Source organism: Aquarana catesbeiana, linkage group LG04 (genome assembly GCF_042186555.1).
Source record: "Aquarana catesbeiana isolate 2022-GZ linkage group LG04, ASM4218655v1, whole genome shotgun sequence".
NCBI lineage: Eukaryota > Metazoa > Chordata > Amphibia > Anura > Ranidae > Aquarana > Aquarana catesbeiana.
The window spans coordinates 369,031,460-369,051,826 of NC_133327.1; the positions used below are offsets into that span (position 1 = coordinate 369,031,460).

Consider the following 20,367-nt stretch of genomic DNA (forward strand, 5'->3'; position numbering starts at 1 on the left):
TCCGCCACAACCAGGCGCCCCCCCCAGACCAATCCTGGGCAGTCTTCTACACTATCGAGACAGGGAGGCGGTGCTGAGACAAGCCAGGGAGAAAGCTAATGTGCAGGTGAATGGAGTCCGTGTATCCTTCTATCCGGACTTTTCTGCGGAGGTGCAGCGACAACGGGCCAAGTTCTCTGATGTGAAAAGGCGTTTAAGATCATTGCAGCTTCCTTATGCCATGCTGTACCCTGCTAAGTTGAGGGTTACTGCCAATCGTCAAACCCACTTTTTTTGAATCTGCTCAGGATGCTGCTCTTTGGCTTGATCGTAATGAGCAGGCTTTACACCACAGAGGTGAAGAGGAGGATGGAGATTAGTTTGGCCATACCTGCAGCAAGTCGCTATGTTGATCAATGGATATACTAGATGTGCCGGCTGGCTCTATTTGGAAGGCTCATATTATGTTCACTTTTTGCCCCCTTTTGTTACCCCCCCCTCCTTTCTTTTTTGTTTCCTTTTTATCTACCAATTTTTCAATTTTTGGCATACAGTGCTACCGTTTGTTTTGATCCTGGCAGATAAACTTTAGGACAGGAGGGGTAACATGCGTTTTGTTCTGCTGGGAGACATAATATTACCATTTGAACTTTGAGCTATCTTGTAAAGCTGCAAGAAAAATGCGATTTTTTCACGAGAAATGTGGAAACAAAATGCTTGATTGGTTTTTGATCCACGTTGGATCATCTGGGCTTGTCCTGTTGACAGCCCGACAAATGTTTGGTTTATATGTTTAACCCTTTACACCCACAGGCTTCGATTGAAGGACATTAGACTCTGGACTTGGTACTCAGCAATGACAAGTTTGGTACGCCTAAATTATGGCCTACAGTCAACATCTGGAATGGTGGCTGATATTAGATTGGCTCAATATCCCTATAGGGGAATATTTCAATGTGATATATTTAATGTATGGTTTGATTTCGCTATATTGTTCTATTGGCACCCTGCTCTTCCTGGATATCATGCTCCCTAATGGCTAGGGTCCACGTGGTGTCTTGGAACATCAGGGGGCTAGGTTCCCCGCTTAAACGCATGATGATCTCCACTTGCCTGAAAAAGTTTCACCCAGCCATATTGTGTTTCCAGGAGACACATTTGACTCCGGAGACACAGAGTTACTTAAGGTATTCCTGGGTGGGGAAGATATATCACTCCACACACACCTCCTTTTCTAGGGGGGTGAGTGTGTTGGTGCACAATGCCATAGATTTCCAGGAATTTGATATATTTTCTTGCACTGTCGCATAGGATCACTACACTGTATTTTGGCATGTATATACATTCCTCCTCCCTTCTCGGCGGAGGTACTGCGGAAGCTGCTGACATATATGGTGAATAGGCCGGACATGCCGTTATTGATTGTTGGAGATTTCAACTGCTGGTTGAGTCCCTCCATGGACAGGCACCCCAGTGTTAGGGGGTCTGCCTCGTTGAGGGAGTCACCATTGTTCAGAATACTAAATGAGGTGGGCTGGGTGGATGTTTGGAGACACAGGAACCCTTTGGAGAAACAGTTTTCCTGTTTCTCCAAAACTCATGGGACGCTTTCCAGGCTTGACCTAGCAATTTGTGACTCTGCCATGCTCCCATCCGTTTCAGAGGTGACATACAAACCATGCAGTGTGTCCGACCACTCCCATTTGGTGATTAGTTTGATAGTGGCTCCACTGTCAGGGTTGCCTAGGGCACCCTGGAAATTCAATGCCTTCTGGCTAAAGTTATTTACATCCCTGGTGGAGATGGAGAGGAGCATGCGAGAATTTCTAGCTGGGCAGGAGTTTCTGGACTCCCCATTAATTCAATGGGAGGCGTTTAAAGCTCATCTGAGGGGTTTACTAATTGCAGAAATCACTAAAGTTAAGAGAAACTCATCAGAGCACAGAGAGGAACTTGAAAAGATGGTGCAGGAATTGGAGGAAAAATGTATTCAGGATCCCACAGGTGTAACCTGGTGCAAAATGTGGAATTAACCTTTAAAGGCTAAGTCCACCTTCGTGACCATGTTTCATTTCACACCTATATTTATAGTGTAACATTAAATTTGGTCACATTCCTCAAACCCCACCTTTAAACTCTCCCCCACTTACCTGAGTCTTGGGGTGCTTCCCCACACAGATTTTAGTTTTTCTGTGAATTTGGCACTGTTGTGCCTAGCTCAGCCTGCAGAGCGGTGTCATCCATTTATACATTCATTTGCAGGGATTTGTAAATAGAAGAGTAGAAGCAGAGGAACTCAAAGAACACAAGGAAGCACAAGTGTGATGACATCACCACTTTTGTAGTTTATTGATTCTGTCCTCCAGCCCATTACAGCAGGTCCTTAACTCTCTACAGACCTAAGGCTGGAGGAAGAGTCTGCAGCAGCCTGTTCTTTGCACCCACAATGACCAGATCATGGTGGCAATGTTCTGCAGGCTGCAATGCAAAAGATTAATAAATGCACATTTTTGAGCTCCTTTGTTCAAAAGGTTGACAATGCCTTTAATTTATCCATAATACAAATGTAGAGATACATGAGAACTTGTTTTAAAATGCTTTTACAGGTTGTTGAGAAAATGTAAATACCTTACTGTTTATGTGTGGGTATAGGTTCACTTTAATTTTTTTAAATTTTTTTTATAGAAACATATAGGCAAAATTCACAAAGCTAACACGCTAGGATAAGGAGCCTTTTTAAAAAAAGTGACAGTTATTTTCAGCTGGGTCCTATATGATTTAGAAAGTATAGTCATCTGGCTGAAATGGAGATTATTAAACTTGTGCTAAAGCTTTGTAAACTGAGCCTGTAGTCAAGGGTTCGATCAATTACACAAGGATTCCAGGGCTTTGGTACATGTATGTTAGCATTCACCAAACAGCTCTGTAATGCATGAAAATAAAACAAACTTCATGTTAAAAAAAATCTAAAGTATATATACAGTTTAAGTTTAGAGATTAGTCATATTGACATTATTACTCGGCACTTAGAAGTGGTTTTCCTGGATTGTCAAATATTTTATTTTACAAATATTAGAAACACTCGTACATTGTATACTTATTTCAGCACTGAGGAAATATTGACACACTATACACCATAACATATTGCAGTGACTTTACCTTATCTATTGACAGGAAGAAGCAGAAAAGGTAAAAAGAGAACTTGTAAAGGATTACTGCCAGAAGTAAGTTACCTTTATGCCATTTGATCATTGTGTTTTTGGATATTTTCAGTAGACTACATTTAAATTTACAATTTGTTATTTTTTTTTATTGCATATTAATTTGCCATTTCTTAATATTGCAAACTTACAGAGATGCAGAATATGTCATCCTCACCTATGATTGTGCATCAGACTTTAATACAATATGCATCACAAGTATCAGTGAAACACGTAGGAAACAAAAATCAAATACAAGATAATATAAAAAAGGGTTAGTTTGGCAATATAATCATATCAGTTTGATAAGCCTAACTAAAAAAAAAAGAGAAAACCAGGGTGTAATTAACTCATTTGAGCTATTACTGGGCCTAACATTATCACAGAATGTTTTGCAAATATCACTGAATCTATTTCATGCAGTCATGATAATTGATAAGATAGTTTCAGTTTTATGTCATTTTAAAGAAAATATAGTTTACAGAGTACATGCAGCATATTATAGCAGTCAATGCCTGTGTTACATTCCTTGGGAAACAGATGAAGAGTCACAAACTTGGCAATAGCATAACTGAAGTTGGCAGTAACTACACAAAATGGAACCTTTGTTCTCTGGAGTGGGGATGAACAAACCTGTGCAGGGTCGATTCGCCAATAGGCTTTGCCAAATTCTGTTTGAAATTTGGAAAAACCAAACAGTGGTGAATTTCATTGAAGTTTATGAAGAGCAAGTCTTGTGAATAAATTTAGGGCTCTTTTGGAGCGTATAGGTAAACTATTGTGAAAAAAGGCACGGGGCCTGGCACTAGGTATATGTTCCAATGCAAAAACAAAAAATACCATACAGTGGAAAGAGGGCTTTTTTTATGGGGCCTCAAGGGCAGCACTGACTATATAAAAATAGTTTAAATAATGTGCTTGGGGGATTCCCTAAATCTCTGCAAGGTGTTAAAAACAGTACCATTTTAATGGACAATCTCAGCAACAGCATACACTGGCAGCGCATTCTTGGCTTTGATTATTTTTTTTTTTTGTAAGCGTTAGCTTGGCTTACATACAGCAGTAGCACCCCAATTAGAAGGTCAGAAGGAGACCAGCCCCACAGTGTACTTTAGGCCATAAATGATTGGAAAAGGCTTTTACTGTATCCATTGTGAATCCATATAGATACTGCACTCACAAAGGTTGTTGACAGATTCTTCATCTTTCTACCTGTGTCTGTGTTGTTTTGACATGTAGGTTGAGCAGACAGATCCATATCCACTCCCTTAGAGGACAAATAATTGCTAATTGCAACAGCTTGAAGCAGCTTTTGGAAGACTTCCCACTTATTGAGAAAACATATTTCATCATAGGACAACATCAGGAGAAAAAGACTACCATCAAGGAAGCTCCTCAAGCTGATGCCAGGTTTGTAGCTGCCTCTTCTATGTCACCTATTACTGGCTAGCCCCCCCCCCCCCCCCTTAAAGATTTAATGCCTTACTGTAGCAGATATAAAAGACTCAAATCAATGCAACTCTGTAATCAATAATACATCATTACCTTCTTTTTTTTTATGGAAGCTGAAATAAATAGGGTGTGGATTTGGCTTCCTCCTAATTAAATAAATATGTATTATCTTGTCAGTTCCCATAATTAGCTAGTCTATTAAAGCTCTGATAATGTTAATGGTGATGATATATTACCAATATTAGCTATCAGAATAAACACAATGCTCAAAGAAGCAAGGGTATTGTTTATTTACAAAGAGAGTAGAACACGAACATAAAATCTAAAGATAGTAATACAGAGAATATAAAACAAAAGAGCAGAGATGATACGTTACTTAAGGCCTTCCTCAGGATTCTGTATGTTGGCTGGGCTCTCGCAGAAAGAGGGGGCCTTCATCATTGTCCCTCACATTTTAAAGCACTCATAGACACAACCCACACAACACCTCCTACCTGCCTGGTGTAATCCTCTGTCCAATGAGCGACCATCCGTAAATTATAGGGGGCTGTCATTTCTAGTCACCAGGAAGTAACGTGTTACCCTGGATCCTCCAGGAAGTATGTTGCTGTCTCCACCAGTTGACACTGATATATTACAATCAAACTTCTTGACCCAGGACAGCATTCCAGTCCACATCTGGTCCATTTGATGTTCTGATTGAAAACGAGGCAATTAGGCACTGTATTCTTCACATCACCAGGAGGTCTGAGCTCATGCTCTCTTATTCCCATACTCCACCGCCAAGGGGTATGCATGAATCCTCTCCCAGATGAAGACCTAATATGCACCCTTTTGCTATACACACCCTGCTGGGTAATCTTGCTCTGCTGGCATTGCAGGCTACCCCCCGCCATATTCAGATGTCTTCAGTATAACCAGGTCTCAACAGTCCAGAAATATCTGTTATTAAAAACATTTTGTGAATAGTGTCACCGGCACAAATCAAGGATAATGTTTATGTGACTCAGGATCTGCTGCAATTATAGGTTCCCCACTAGATAATATGGGACAATATGAGGTATGGGTATAAGAGATAACTGCGTCAACCCTAAAAATAACTATATACTACAGTACACGTGATTACACAAAATGATGCAAATATATAAAAAAATATAGAAAAAATATATAAAAATATATATATATAAAAGAAAGTCCCAGTGCTGCTCCTTTTCATAGGTATTGTATCCCTGTGCTCAAAACCTCATGCTTGTATACACCACTAATTTGTGATTCACCACTAACTTCCAAGGTTTACACTCACCAGAAAGCAATGATAAAAACACCTCAATATTATGCAAGGATTAATCTTCCTTCCATATGATATACCACAGGTTTGGCAGCAATGATCACAGTATTCCTTGTTAAATTGTTTATTTAAGTGGAGAACACGACCCACATGGGTCAACAGGTACGTAGAAATACATGCATCAGATAACACGTCAGGTACAATATCGTGATACACATTCTTGCATATTTCTTATTAATAGATCAACAACTAACTTGTTATTTCAATAACAATACATTAATGCTTATAGGACTGTAGCGTGTCATACTGTGGATTCTTAGTAACTATATATCGTCTTTTAGTACTGACTCCCATTGTGCCGGTCCTCTATTTTCTTTATTTATTAAAAGTAGGAGGAATTAGGGAGTGTTGAAAACTGAGTGGAAAGTAAGGAAAGAAAGTATAGCACAGAGGAGAGAAGGGGGTAGGAATGGAGGGACTGGGGGGGAATCTCGCGAACATGTAGGGTCAAAATGATCACGGTATTCCATCCGTGCTTCAACAATCTCCAAATCTCATGGAAAACAAATAGCGATCATTTCGCAACATTCTTAACTTTATTGTGTATTATATAAAATCATACATGGATGCACTCACATGTTATTGTGCCTATAAGACAGGCACAAGTCTATCCAACGTTCCGAGTAAAGCATTTGCTTGCTGTACCGTCTCTAGGAACCGACGTGCGGTGCAAGCCTGGGTTTGGTGCGGGTCAGTTGCAGGAAGTGACGTTGGCTTGCACCGCACGCCGGTTCCTAGAGAGGGGACAGCGAGCAAAGGCTTTACTTGGAACCCTGGACAGACTTGTGCCTGTCTTATAGGCACAATAACATGTGAGTGCATCCATGTACGATTTTGTATAATACACAATAAAGTTAAGAATGTTGCACAATAATGGCTATTTGTTTTCCATGAGATTTGGAGATTGTTGAAGCATGGATGGAATACTGTGATCATTGCTGACAAAGCTGTGGTATATCCTGTGGAAGGAAAACAAATCCTGGCATAATATTGAGGTGTTTTTATCATTGCTTTCTGGTGAGTGTAAACCTTGGAAGGTGGTTGTGAATCATGAATTGGTGGTGTATACAAGCATGAAGTTTTGAGCACAATGGATACAATACCTATGAAAAGGAGCATCACTGGGACTTTCTTTTATATACAGTGGGGCAAAAAAGTACCGTATTTATCGGCATATAACACGCACTTTTTTCCCCTTAAAATCAGGGGAAAATCGCGGGTGCGTGTTATACGCCGATCCCCTGCGATCCTAAGGTGACCGACCGCGATTTAAAATGTCGCCGCCGGCGCCAAAATACACAGAGCCGGTTCTCGGCCACTTTCGGCTTCACTCAGTGTACTCAGCTAGGTTCGGATAGCTCCGCTCACAGTCACGCCCATCCCGGGCGAGACCACAAGTGGAGCCAAAAGTGAACGAGAGCCGCCGAGAAGAGCCGAGGACCGGCTCTGTGTATTTCGGCGCCGGCGGCGCCATTTTCAAAGCTCAGGATCGCAGGGGATCAAACTGTGAGCTGCAAGGCTGCACTGGGGCAAGGCTGCACTGGGATAAGGCTGCAATAGACACTGGGGAAGGCTGCACTGACAAGGCTGCACTGACATGGCTGCACTGACATGGCTGCACTGGGGCAAGGCTGCACTGGGGCAAGGCTGCACTGAGAAGGCTGCAATGATGGGCATTTAAATGTAAGTTTTTTTCCCTTCAACTTCCCTCCTAAAAGTTTTTTTTTCCTTAAAATTCCCTCCTAAATTGGGGTGCGTGTTATACGCCGGTGCGTGTTATACGCCGATAAATACGGTATTTAGTCAGCCAACAATTGTGCAAGTTCTCCCACTTAAAAAGATGAGAGAGGCCTGTAATTGTCATCATAGGTATACCTCAACTATGAGAGACAAAATGTGGAAACAAATCCAGACAATCACATTGTCTGATTTTTGAAAGAATTTATTTGCAAATTATGGTGGAAAATAAGTATTTTGTCAATATCAAAAGTGCATCTCAATACTTTGTTATATATCCTTTGTTGGCAATGACAGAGGTGAAATGTTTTCTGTAAGTCTTCACAAGGTTGTCACACACTGTTGCTGGTATGTTGGCCCATTCCCCCATGCAGATCTCCTCTAGAGCAGTGATGTTTTGGGGCAGTCGCTGGGCAACACGGACTTTCAACTCCCTCCAAAGGTTTTCTATGGGGTTGAGATCTGGAGACTGACTAGGCCACTCCAGGACCTTGAAATGCTTCTTAGGAAGCCACTCCTTCATTGCCCGGGCGGTGTGTTTGGGATCATTGTCATGCTGAAAGATCCAGCCACGTTTCATCTTCAATGCCCTTGCTGATGGGAGGAGGTTTGCACTCAAAATCTCACGATACATGGCCCTATTCATTCTTTCATGTACACGGATCAGTCGTCCTGTTCCCTTTGCAGAGAAACAGCCCCAAAGCATGATGTTGCCACCCCATGCTTCACAGTAGGTATGTGTTCTTTGGTTGCAACTCAGCATTCTCTTTCCTTCAAACACAATGAGTTGTGTTTCTACCAAATAGTTTTACTTTGGTTTCATCTGACCATATGACATTCTCCCAATCCTCTTCTGGATCATCCAAATGCTGTCTAGCAAACCTCAGACGGGCCCGGACATGTACTGGCTTAAGTAGGGAGACACGTCTGGCACTGCAGGATCTGAGTCCCTGGCGGCGTAGTGTTACTGATGGTAGCCTTTGTTACGTTGGTCCCAGCTCTCTGCAGGTCATTCACTAGGTCCCCCCGTGTGGTTCTGGGATTTTTGCTCACCGTTCTTGTGATCATTTTGACCCCACGGGGTGAGATCTTGCATGGAGCCCCAGATCGAGGGAGATTATCAGTGGTCTTGTATGTCTTCCATTTTCTAATTATTGCTCCCACAGTTGATTTCTTCACACCAAGCTGCTTGCCTATTGCAGATTCAGTCTTCCCAGCCTGGTGCAGGTCTACAATTTTGTTTCTGGTGTCCTTCGACAGCTCTTTGATCTTCATCATAGTGGAGTTTGGAGTGTGACTGTTTGAGGTTGTGGACAGGTGTCTTTAAGGCCCCTTTCACACGATCGGACCGTTCAGGTCCGCCTGTCAGTTTTGACGGCGGACCTGAATGGGCGCTCCATGTTAGTCTATGGAGCGTCGGATGTCAGTGGAGACATGTCTGCTGACATCCGACCCGGTCCGATCCGCTAAAAGCAGACGGCTGGCTCTACGTCCAGGTCCATCGCTGGCGGATCGGATCGGGTGAGATCTGATGAAAACGGACATGCTGTCCGTTTTCATCCAATCCCTCCATAGGCGGCAGCGGCGCCTGACAAGCCCCTCCCCGCTGAGTGAGCAGAGAGGGACCTGTCATCCGCCGGCTCAGCGGAGATCAACGGACAGATCTCCCGCTGAGCCGGCGGACCAAGGCGGGCTCCATAGAAACGGAGTCCGCCTCGTGTGAAAGGGGCCTTATACTGATAACAAGTTCAAACAGGTGCCATTAATACAGGTAATGAGTGGAGGACAGAGGAGCCTCTTAAAGAAGAAGATACAGGTCTGTGTCTTGCTTGTTTGTAGGTGACCAAATACTTATTTTCCACCATAATTTGCAAATAAATTCTTTCAAAAATCAGACAATGTGATTGTCTGGACTTGTTTCCACATGTTGTCTCTCATAGTTGAGGTATACCTATGATGATAATTACAGGCCTCTCTCATCTTTTTAGGTGGGAGAACTTGCACAATTGGTGGCTGACTAAATACTTTTTTTGCCCCACTGTGTATATATATATATATATATATATATATATATATATATATATATATATATGATATATTTTTTCTATATTTTTTTATATATTTGCATAATTTTGCATGTTCGCATGTACTATTTGGCTTAGTGGTTTAAGCACATAGTATATAGTTATTTTTAGGCTTGGCGCAGTTATCTCTTATACCCATATTAAAAACATGTTGACTTCCAACATAAGCAGTGTAAGTACCTGAATTTGACCTTGTGTCAACCTTTTGCAGTTCCTATACAACAGAGCTGGACTGTTGTGGGAAGTAGCAGCACAAGGAGCCAATCACTTTATGTGCTGACAAGAAGCATGCTGACAGGAAGAGAAAGTAGGGTAACAGACTTATGAACTCATTACTGTGCTGCTTCTCCTTTCACTGCCCAGTTACAGACTGGGGAGGGTCCTGAATTACCTAGGTTCAGAGGAAGTGGATTAATGTTGGCAATCAGACTAAGGACATCTAGCTTTAGAAAAAAAGTACTGTGGGGAAATTTGGATTAAACCTGAATATTGCAGCAAAAAATGAATATCTTAATCATACAGTACATGACACAAGTTGAGTTTTTTGCTACTATATTTCTGGTGATGGTAATGGACCTCTTCTCCCTTATGGAGGAATTACTCCTAGCTTAATATTTTATCTTCAGATTCTTCAATCAACTGTTCACTACCTTCTAATATAACAATAGAAGCAGTGAGCCTGGATCTAACTAAAAATTAGGAGGCGTTAATATCAAAAGTAGGCTTAACCCAGCCATACATGCATCAAAATGTTTCCAATTCAGCAGGGACCAGCCAAGATTTGATCCATCTATGGGCAGGCTGATTGTACCCAAGTCGATCCATCAATCGACTTGGGTACAACCAGCCTGTTGTGTGTATGCAGACTATAGACATGGGATAACCATTTAGACCATAGAAGTCCAGATAGATTGAGAAACAATTTTATGACTTTGCAGACACACCCTGACTTATCAATCTCAGGGGAAAAATAAGTCAACTGGTATAGATTGTCAGGACTTATTGCTGAAGTTGGTTGCTTGTACTTATTTATGGCAAAATGTTTGTAAAGAAGGCTCATTTGATGTTTGGATCTTCTAACCACTATTTTGTGGGAAGCTTTAGTGAGAACTTATTTTGGGCTATAATTACAGTGATGTGGCTCATATATTTTACATACTTGCTCTTCAATATTTTTAATATTGTATTAAATATAGAGATTTGTAGGCTGGCCACTAGAGGGAGATTTGAGTTTTAACTAAATCATTCAGCCTTTTCTGTTATCTAAAAAAAAAGTCTTAAATATTTCTTTAACTGCCAATAGCCACCAGTCATTTTCAGAACGGCACTTTGCTCTTTTCCTTATTGGACAAACATGATCGAGTGCAATGGTAGGGCACATGTGGTTGATTTAATAAAGGGGTAGAGACCATACACTTAGCAGAGTGAATCTTCACTTAGATTAATATATAAAATCAATCAATACACAATCACATGCGAGGAAAATGAAGAAACAGGATTGGAAATGATTGGATGGTAAAAGTTGACGCAGCTTCATCTTATTTACTAAGCCCAGTGAACTTTGGCTTTGCAAGTTAACAATCTCTGCTCCTTTCATAAACTAATCACTGTATAACTTTGGAGGTCTTTGCTTGTTCACATAATTACATTGCTTTAGGAGATGACACTCATTTACATGGATGCTATTATTAGCAATTGCAAACTACATCCCCAACTACAAACTACATTCCCAAAATAAAGTACTGGAAGCATTACAACTGAGTTTCTTCTGGTTTTCAGAACATTTCAAGAACGTCCACACGCTTTGCTGACAGACGATGGAAAGGTTTTTGTTAATTTGTGGTATATTCCCTTCCCAACTGAAGTGCTTGAGATGTTCAAAATGCTCCCAGAAAAGGTATGTAGCTTTAACCGCAGATGAAAATGAATGTTTATACTGCTATTGTTAACCACAAAATCAAAATATATTCCGAGTTCCAATAATGTTTTTTTCAGACAGGCTTATGAGGATCTTACAAGGAACTTGATCAAACAGTTTAACTAATGCAGTAGTGAATGACATTCTTTAGAAATTATATGTTATCATTTTGAGCCTGAAAACCCCACAAATCACTAACTATTAGGACATCTACCATCAATAAAAATATTCCAGACTGTAAATATTAAAGCCATGTGGGATTAGTCTACTAGGCAGTGTATGCAGACACAGGTTTCCAGGAAGGTCCATTGAATGGATCATTATGTAACATTGAACCTATAAAATGTGCTGCAAGTAAGAAAAAAGTAAAGCTAGGATATGAGTCAGCACGGAACATTAAAAAGGGTGTACATCAGAGTGGCTTTGAATGACCACTTTTCCCAGTAATAGTTAATAAAACATAAAAGAGATCCTGTTCTTATTAGCTAGGTATTTCATGATTATTTTCTACAACAAGTTCATATTGATAGAACATTATTGAGAATAGCTAACCACGTGTTTCATGCGCAGGATAACTCCCTCTGCTCTTAATAACAATATAGGCTTAAGGTGGAGTAATTTGGTTTGTATTTGTATGTTTCTGCTTACATGCAGTGATGTTTGTGGAGTCATTTACTGTAATTTTGCGTGAAAACCTTTAATAAAATATTTATGTAACAAAAAAAAAAACATAAAAGAGCCCTGCCTACTTTCAGCCTCTTTTGCACCTATAGGGATACTAGTAAATATCTCAGTTTTGTAAAAAAAGAACAAAAAAAAAGAGCTCCTTCTCCAACATGAGCAAAGTACTGTAATGTTCACAATTTCGTTCTTAAATATATATATGAAAACCAACAATAAACCTAACGTAGTAATAAGTCTAAATTTTTTTTAACCTTAATGCATTCTCTGCATTAACGTAAAAAACACCCCATTAATTGCCCTACCACCTTCTATCCCTAAATGCTTAACTGGCTCCATGTCACCGCTCCAGCACTGTCTACATATCCTGCATCGCTCCCTTCACTACCTGCTTTTACAGGAAACACTAAGGGCAGCGAAGTCTTAAGGCCCGTACACACGATACGAAAATCGGATGGAAAAATTTGAACGACGAGCTGTCTGCCGATTTTCAGATCGTTGGTATGGTGCTTTTTTCGACAGCCGATTTTGCTTTTTCATCAGGCGAAAGCTGGATGTGCAGACTATTAAATTTTTGTTGGATGTAAACTCAACGTCCGATTTTCGTCTCATTAGTATGTTTTTCGTACGTAAGATCAAGACTATGCATGCTCAGAAACTAAAGAATGCATACAAAACTATTCAACACATTACGTCACTTCTGGCGAAAAATGTTGTATTATGAGTAACCTCTTCACTTTCGACATAAGACTAGCATGCCACAAAAATCGGACAGTCGGTTGTCCGAAAATCTAAGAGTGTGTATGAGGCTTTAGGCTACTGCTGCTGTCAGTCAAACTCCTGTGAGGAGGATCAGGGGCATGGCTTACAGACGCTCTGTTGCACAGAGTAGATAAGCATTACCAAATGTTAGCCTTGATTGTCACTTTAACCTGTTATCACTGACTAATAAGGAAATGCAGTTTTTGCAAAAAGATGAAACTAAACATCTGCTTTAAGATTACGATACATAGGGGTTTAATTACTAAAGACAAACAGGCTTTTCACTTTGCAAGGGCATTTTCCCCAGAGCTTAGTGAATGTGGTGAAGTTCCACTTTGCAAAGAATACCCAATCACATGCAAGGGGAAAAAAAATGCATTTTTGCTTACACATAAGTGGATGATGGAAATCAGCAGAGCTTTACCTTACTCACGAAGCTCTGAGGAACAGTCTATTTGCCTTTAGTAAATCAACCCCATATGGCCTGATTAAATAAAGTGTTCACTGAAACATCCAACCCTTGGAAAAATGCACTAATTTGTTCAGTTTCCTTCACATGATTGGATATTTGTGTTTTCTTAAACACTCAGGAACAGGCCCCAGGTCTCTGCATCCAGACTATCCCTGACTGGTTACTTTGCCTTGACATTACTTTTACATCTGTTTTCTTGTATTTTGTTCTACATTTTTTTTTAATACATTTTTGTTCCTTTTTGTAAGTTGCATTAGTAGATCACCCAAGAAGTTTAGTGATTTAAATGCCAATTTCCTGGCGACATTAAAAAAAAAAGCCTTTTCACTCACCTAAGTTCGCCACTACATCACATCTCATGTCGGCACCTATTCTGAGAGTGAAGACTGGTAATCCAGCTTTGCAGTCTTTCCCTGCTGCCAACCAGTCCCTAGTCATGATATCATCATGCCCTACCATTGTATGGGGTCTGAAAGGACCCCACTGCTGCACAGCCAATAGAAAGTCTCTGTCACCCAAGCAGCTGCGTGGACACCAGAAGTGGGACTCTCACACTCTGCAGTCTAGAAAATACAAGACTTAAGACCCGGTGCATTACATGACCTCAAATTTAGGTAAGTAAAAAGGGTTCTGAGGTTGAATTTTTTCAACCAACATAGGGCTTAGTTAGGGTGGGGGAGTAGGGGCTTTGTAATGAATAGGGGGGGTGGGAAGGGGGGATTCTGGCTTCCCCCTACTTAATTTATAACTATGTCTTATCTTGTCTGTTCCTATAATTAGCTAGTCTATTAAAGCTCTGATAATGTTAATGGTGATGATATAATAACAATATTAGCTATAAAAATAAACACAATGCTCAAAGAAGCAAAGGTCTTGTTTATTTACAAAGAAATTAGAAAAAAACTAACATAGAAAACTGAGAAATATTACAGGGCATATAGAAATAAAAGAGCAGAGATGATACTTTACGTAAGTTCATCAATGTTCGGTGTCTCTCAGCTGGGCTCAGTGGAAAAAAGAGGGAGCCTCATCATTTGCCCTCACTTTTTAAAGCACACAGAAGACACAACCCACACAAACACCCTCTGCCCACCCGTGTAGTCCTCTGTCCAATGAGAAGCTATAAGGGGCTGTTCTTTCTAATCACCAGGAAGTATGCTATTCCCCTGAACATCCACCAGAAAGTATATTACTGTCTTCCACAGGGGGACAGCATTAGTCTGTGAACACCTGCCTTGACCCAGGTCAACTTCCAGTCACCATCTGTCACTTTGATGTTTTTATGAGTCAGAAAATCAGTCATTTTAAATTGCACCTCACCAGGAGGTCTGAGCTGATGCTCCTATACCCCCATGCATCACATCAAGAGGTCTATGTGAGAACATCCTTCAGGAGATGAATTCCCATTTATAACTCCTTGTTACAAACACCCTACTGGGTAATTTTGCTCTACTAGCATTCCAGGCTACCCCTAGCCGTATCCAGATGTCTTCCATGTAACCTGGTCTCAACAGTCCAGAAATATCTAATATTAAAAACATGTTGACTTCCAACAGGCTTGATGGCCCAGTGATCATATTAAATTGCCATTGCATTCATTTTCTTTTTAGCACAATTGTAATGTTTCTTCTCCAATGTGCTGAACAAAAATCCTTGGAAACAGTTGTTTGCTTACCCAGCATGGTTTGTTGTCCATTGTGTTTTGTTTGAGAAAACTATTCTCAATAAGCTATGACATTTTATTATTCTAAATGTAAAAATACACAAAAAAATGGTTAATTTTGACAGTCAATATATGTGCTGTAATTCAGCTTTCACAGGCAACATTACCTGATTTGGAATCTTCAGCCAATGTGTTTTGTTTTACTATAGCATGTTCTATTATTTTGCAGGCAGCACATCGAGCTTTGTACTGCACTTTGCAAATTGTTGCCGCTCTGCATGACATTGTTTCCTATGTACTCAGCTTTGCACAGCTAGGAAACTCATGTGGTGATTCCAGAAGTTTAAAAAACATGGAGCTGACAGCCGATTGGGGAGGCATAGAAGGAATAGGTAACATTGTGTAATTTATTAAGTGAATCTAAGGTACCTACGTGTGATAATTGAGTGTCTCCTGGAGTCAGCCATTTAGAATTCATCTGTGCCCAGACTGTGTACATTTGTATATATTATAATTTATCTATATGTATATATTTATGTATATTTAAATTCTTTCTTTATTAAACCTTTTTAGCTGCATGTACTGTGCAATAATGAATCCTCAATTATTAGTATTAGTAGACTTTCAGAATATATCTAACTAATCTTAAAACTGTCCTCATCCCACTTCTAACATCTATATTAACTACCTATGTAAGAAAGATCTATATAATTGCCTATAATTAAGCTGCTCTAGTCTGGTCACATGATCTCCCCATGTCAGCCAGCAGCCGGCTACAGGGGAGAGGAGAGAGCGTTTGACAACAGCTGGAAGCAGTGACGTCACCCATACGCTTACTATGGCCCATCTCTTGTTGCTGCTCCCTCCTCTCCCCTGAAGCTGCTGCTATCTGACACAGTGGAGCCGATCATGTGACTGAACCAGAGAGGCCAGAAAATAGGCAAGTATAGAGATCTTTCTTCAACAGGTTAGTTAGTATAAGTGTTAGGAAGGAGGAGGGAGCAGTTTTAAGATTAGTTAGATATACCTCTGAATACTACTCTAAAGAAGAGAGTACAGTGGTGGTCAATGTTCCTAATATAGAGAGCCTCAAGTGCGGCCCTTGACATCACCAAAAGGATGCACAAAATATTCAGTCAATGTAATGCTACCAAAAGCCACTTAAAGTGTTGCTAAACCCAGGACCCTGCATTCACTATATCTGGTCTCCCACAGTACACAGAACATGGAAATTAAATTATCTTAGTAACTATAAACTGCTAAATACCTTTTCTCATCAGCAGTTAGAGCAGTCTTGTGACTTCTATCAGTGTCCAGCCAAGCACTGTTTAAAGCTTGTATGAGAAGTTTTCTGACTATCCTATGAGGCTGCAGGACCCCTGACCCTCTGTCTAGACAATGCTGATTGGCCCTGTGCTGATCACATGCATCCTCCCCAAAAAAAAAAAACTCTCTAGCAATACACACCAAATTGAACATGTGCAGCCTGACTCCATAGACTCTGTGTTATCAGGAAATTATTAAGGGACAGTGGAAGGAGCCGAGGAGCAGAGAAGACAGAATCAAACAGCCTTTTTACACAATGCGGAGGATTAACCCCTTAGGTTCCACAGTGAGTATAACAAGCATGCTTTACTGCATATACAGACCAATTTTACTGTTGTGGGTTTAGTAACACTTTAAGCACCTATGTAAGGAAAATGCAGACTACTTTCTGCAGGGGCCCTGAGGGTCCCAGGTTGGGTACTAGAAGCTTGGAAACACATGCTGTGGGTTTATATTGGAAGACTGGCAGGCTGTCAAGATTCTGCTCTCCATAGAAAGTAAAGGGTAAAGAGTTGTGATTTTGGTGCCTCTGTTCTGAAATTTTAAGTGATTGTAAAGGTTGAAGGTTTTTTACCTTAATGCATTGTCTGCATTAAGGTAAAAAATCATTCACGTGTAGCTCCCCTCTTTCCCCGTAAATACTTACCTGAGCCTGATCACAATCCAGGGATGTGCCTGAGAGTAGCATTGCTGCTCTCTTTCTCCCTCCTCACTGAACTCAGTGAGCAAGACATTGGCTCCTGCTGCTGTCAATCAAATCCAGTGACGAGGGAGCAGGGGGCAGGACCGAGCCGCATTGTGTGTGTCAATTGATGCACACAGTGCGGCTCGGAATCAAGTCCACAAAATTGCTCCTATAGAAAGCAACTTCCTATGGGGGCACTCGGAAGGCAAGAGGAGCCAGGAGCGCCAGCGGAGGACCATTGCACAGAGCAGGTAAGTATACCATGTGTGTCACCTTTACAATCATTTTAAAGATTTATTTCTCCACAATGCCTATAGCTACAGAGGTGAATGAGATCCTATTTCAAAGTGCTTTTAATGCTTGTTCAGAATATGGACATACCGTCCATTTACAGTTAGCATAAATACACTGTATGTAAACAATTTGAAGGGTTGGTGATTTATTATGATTAATGAATCATACATATATATATATATATATATATATATATATATATATATATATATATATATATGTCATAGAATTTGTTCATTTTACTACCTTAAAAAATATAGATAATCACAGATTTTCCAAAATATCTTAGGCCTCATGCACACTGAGCATTACAAACACTGCTTTTAGGGGCATCTGGTGTTTTTTTTCTGTCTCTAAACTCCCCTTCATGTTAGCCTATATGTTCATGCACACATAGGCGTTTAGAGGTGTTTAAAGGCCAAGACATCTAGAAGCATAAAAAAAAACCCAATGCCAGCACGTCCAGTAGCAGCAGTGTTTTTGCAGAAATTCATTGAGCGTTAATTAATTTCAATGGCCAGAATAAATTCTTATTCTGGCCAATGAAATTATTTAACTCCCTAGCATTTGATGTGCTTCAATTCGTCTAGATGTGATTACACGTGTCAAATGTTTTTTCTTCCAAAACACTGCTGCCATGGGGTACAGCATTTAGGAGAGCTGAGCACACGCCCTGTGTGCATAGAATCTTATGTTCAAATGATAAATCTATCAATGGGTCCGCGCTTCAGACTTTTAAACACTGCTGCCCCCCTATGTAGGTAGGGAACACCTCAGTGTTACCCCAAAGAGGTTGAAATCAGAATATAGGGGATGGCGCTGTGTAAAACAAAGAGTGTGAAAGTGAGTGTTTTTAAAGTGACAAGGGCTTTGGTGCGTGATACAATCCTACATATATAAATAGAAAATTAAATAATAAAAATAATAAATAATAAATAAAAATAAATGTTATAGAATGACGGAAATAAATTATATCAAAGAAATGTGAATGGACCAAAAACTAATATATATTGTAAAGTGATAAATCCTTATAGAAGTTCAAATACATCAATATATATATTGAGCAACCACCATCCTTATTTTTCTAAATAGTAAGGCATGTGTTAATCAACTGCAAAGTGACAGGTGTTAAAGCTGAAAAGGTTTAGTAGTGCACCACACACACTACAATTATGTGAAAAAACGTTGAAAATTACACCCAGCCCATAAAGGCGAGTGTATCAAAAAAATCAGAGATATATCCAAAATATATATATATAAAAATATAAAAATGTGTATCAAAAAATTATGTGAAAAGTATGCAGTCCCAAATAGTTCATCTAGTGATACAAAATACAGTGCAATAGCGCATTTCCCAAAAGATTCTTCTTTATCAATGGAGATCCATGCAATACTTTTTTAGCAATTTTCCCCCCAATCTGATTGCACTCACTGGAGCTCCCTGCCCCTGCAGGGGTGTGAGCGTGTGATGTCTGCCTTTTAATCGCTCCAATCTCACCGGTGTCAGTATCCTTCCACTTGGCCCAGTTCAGGTGAACCTCTCGTTGAGGAGGGGAGGGGGACTCACTGCCCCTAACTGCAGCACATATCCCAACCAGGCATCCACTTGCATGTGTTAGATAAAAAATAAAAATAGCTTCATAGCGCAACTTTGTTGGTAATTATAACTTTTATTCTATAATGCAGTCCAACAATATGACTGAATTCACTTTAGCCAAATAAAAGGTTTTAGAAATAAACGTTTAAATAAAAGGAGAGGGAGCTCACAGGCTCACTAACTCTCCACACCGCCCGGGGACGCAGCTCTGTTGAAAAACTACCGCTTGCGTTCCACCGGTCTGGTTCCCGGAACCACGATACGCGGAAGTGACATTGTACGTGCCAAGATAGCGCCTCCGATGACGTCTGTATGACGAAACGCGTAAGGCGGGACTATCTTGGCACGTACAACGTCACTTCCGCGTATCGTGGTTCCGGGAACCAGACCGGTGGAACGCAAGCGGTAGTTTTTCAACAGTGCTGCGTCCCCGGACGGTGTGGAGAGTTAGTGAGCCTGTGAGCTCCCTCTCCTTTTATTTAAACGTTTATTTCTAAAACCTTTTATTTGGCTAAAGTGAATTCAGTCATATTGTTGGACTGCATTATAGAATAAAAGTTATAATTACCAACAAAGTTGCACTATGAAGCTATTTTTATTTTTTATCTAACACATGCAAGTGGATGCCTGGTTGGGATATGTGCTGCAGTTAGGGGCAGTGAGTCCCCCTCCCCTCTCAACGAGAGGTTCACCTGAACTGGGCCAAGTGGAAGGATACTGACACCGGTGGGATTGGAGCGATTAAAGGCAGACATCACACGCTCATACCCCTGCAGGGGCAGGGAGCTCCGGTGAGTGCAATCAGATTGGGGGGAAAATTGCTAAAAAAGTATTGCATGGATCTCCATTGATAAAGAAGAATCTTTTAGGAAATGCGCTATTGCACTGTATTTTGTATCACTAGATGAACTATTTGGGACTGCATACTTTTCACATAATTTTTTGATACACATTTTTATATTTTTATATTTTTATATATATATATTTTGGATATATCTCTGATACACATTTTTTTGATACACTCGCCTTTATGGACTGGGTTTAATTTTCAACGTTTTTTCACATAATTGTAGTGTGTGTGGTGCACTACTAAACCTTTTCAGCTTTAACACCTGTCACTTTGCAGTTGATTAACACATGCCTTACTATTTAGAAAAATAAGGATGGTG

General features: G+C 40.4%; 1 protein-coding gene across 2 annotated transcripts in view; it reads left to right on the forward strand.

The window, feature by feature from the left end:
- The window catches only part of LOC141140175 (uncharacterized), a 323,779-nt gene that overhangs the window by 223,714 nt on the left and 79,698 nt on the right, over positions 1-20,367 (forward strand). For both annotated transcript variants that reach the window (XM_073627054.1, XM_073627053.1), the window contains exons 26-29: positions 3,154-3,203; positions 4,419-4,589; positions 11,580-11,697; positions 15,526-15,688. In XM_073627054.1, coding sequence (XP_073483155.1) covers positions 3,154-3,203; positions 4,419-4,589; positions 11,580-11,697; positions 15,526-15,688 — 502 coding nt within the window. The remainder of the gene's footprint in view (positions 1-3,153; positions 3,204-4,418; positions 4,590-11,579; positions 11,698-15,525; positions 15,689-20,367) is intronic.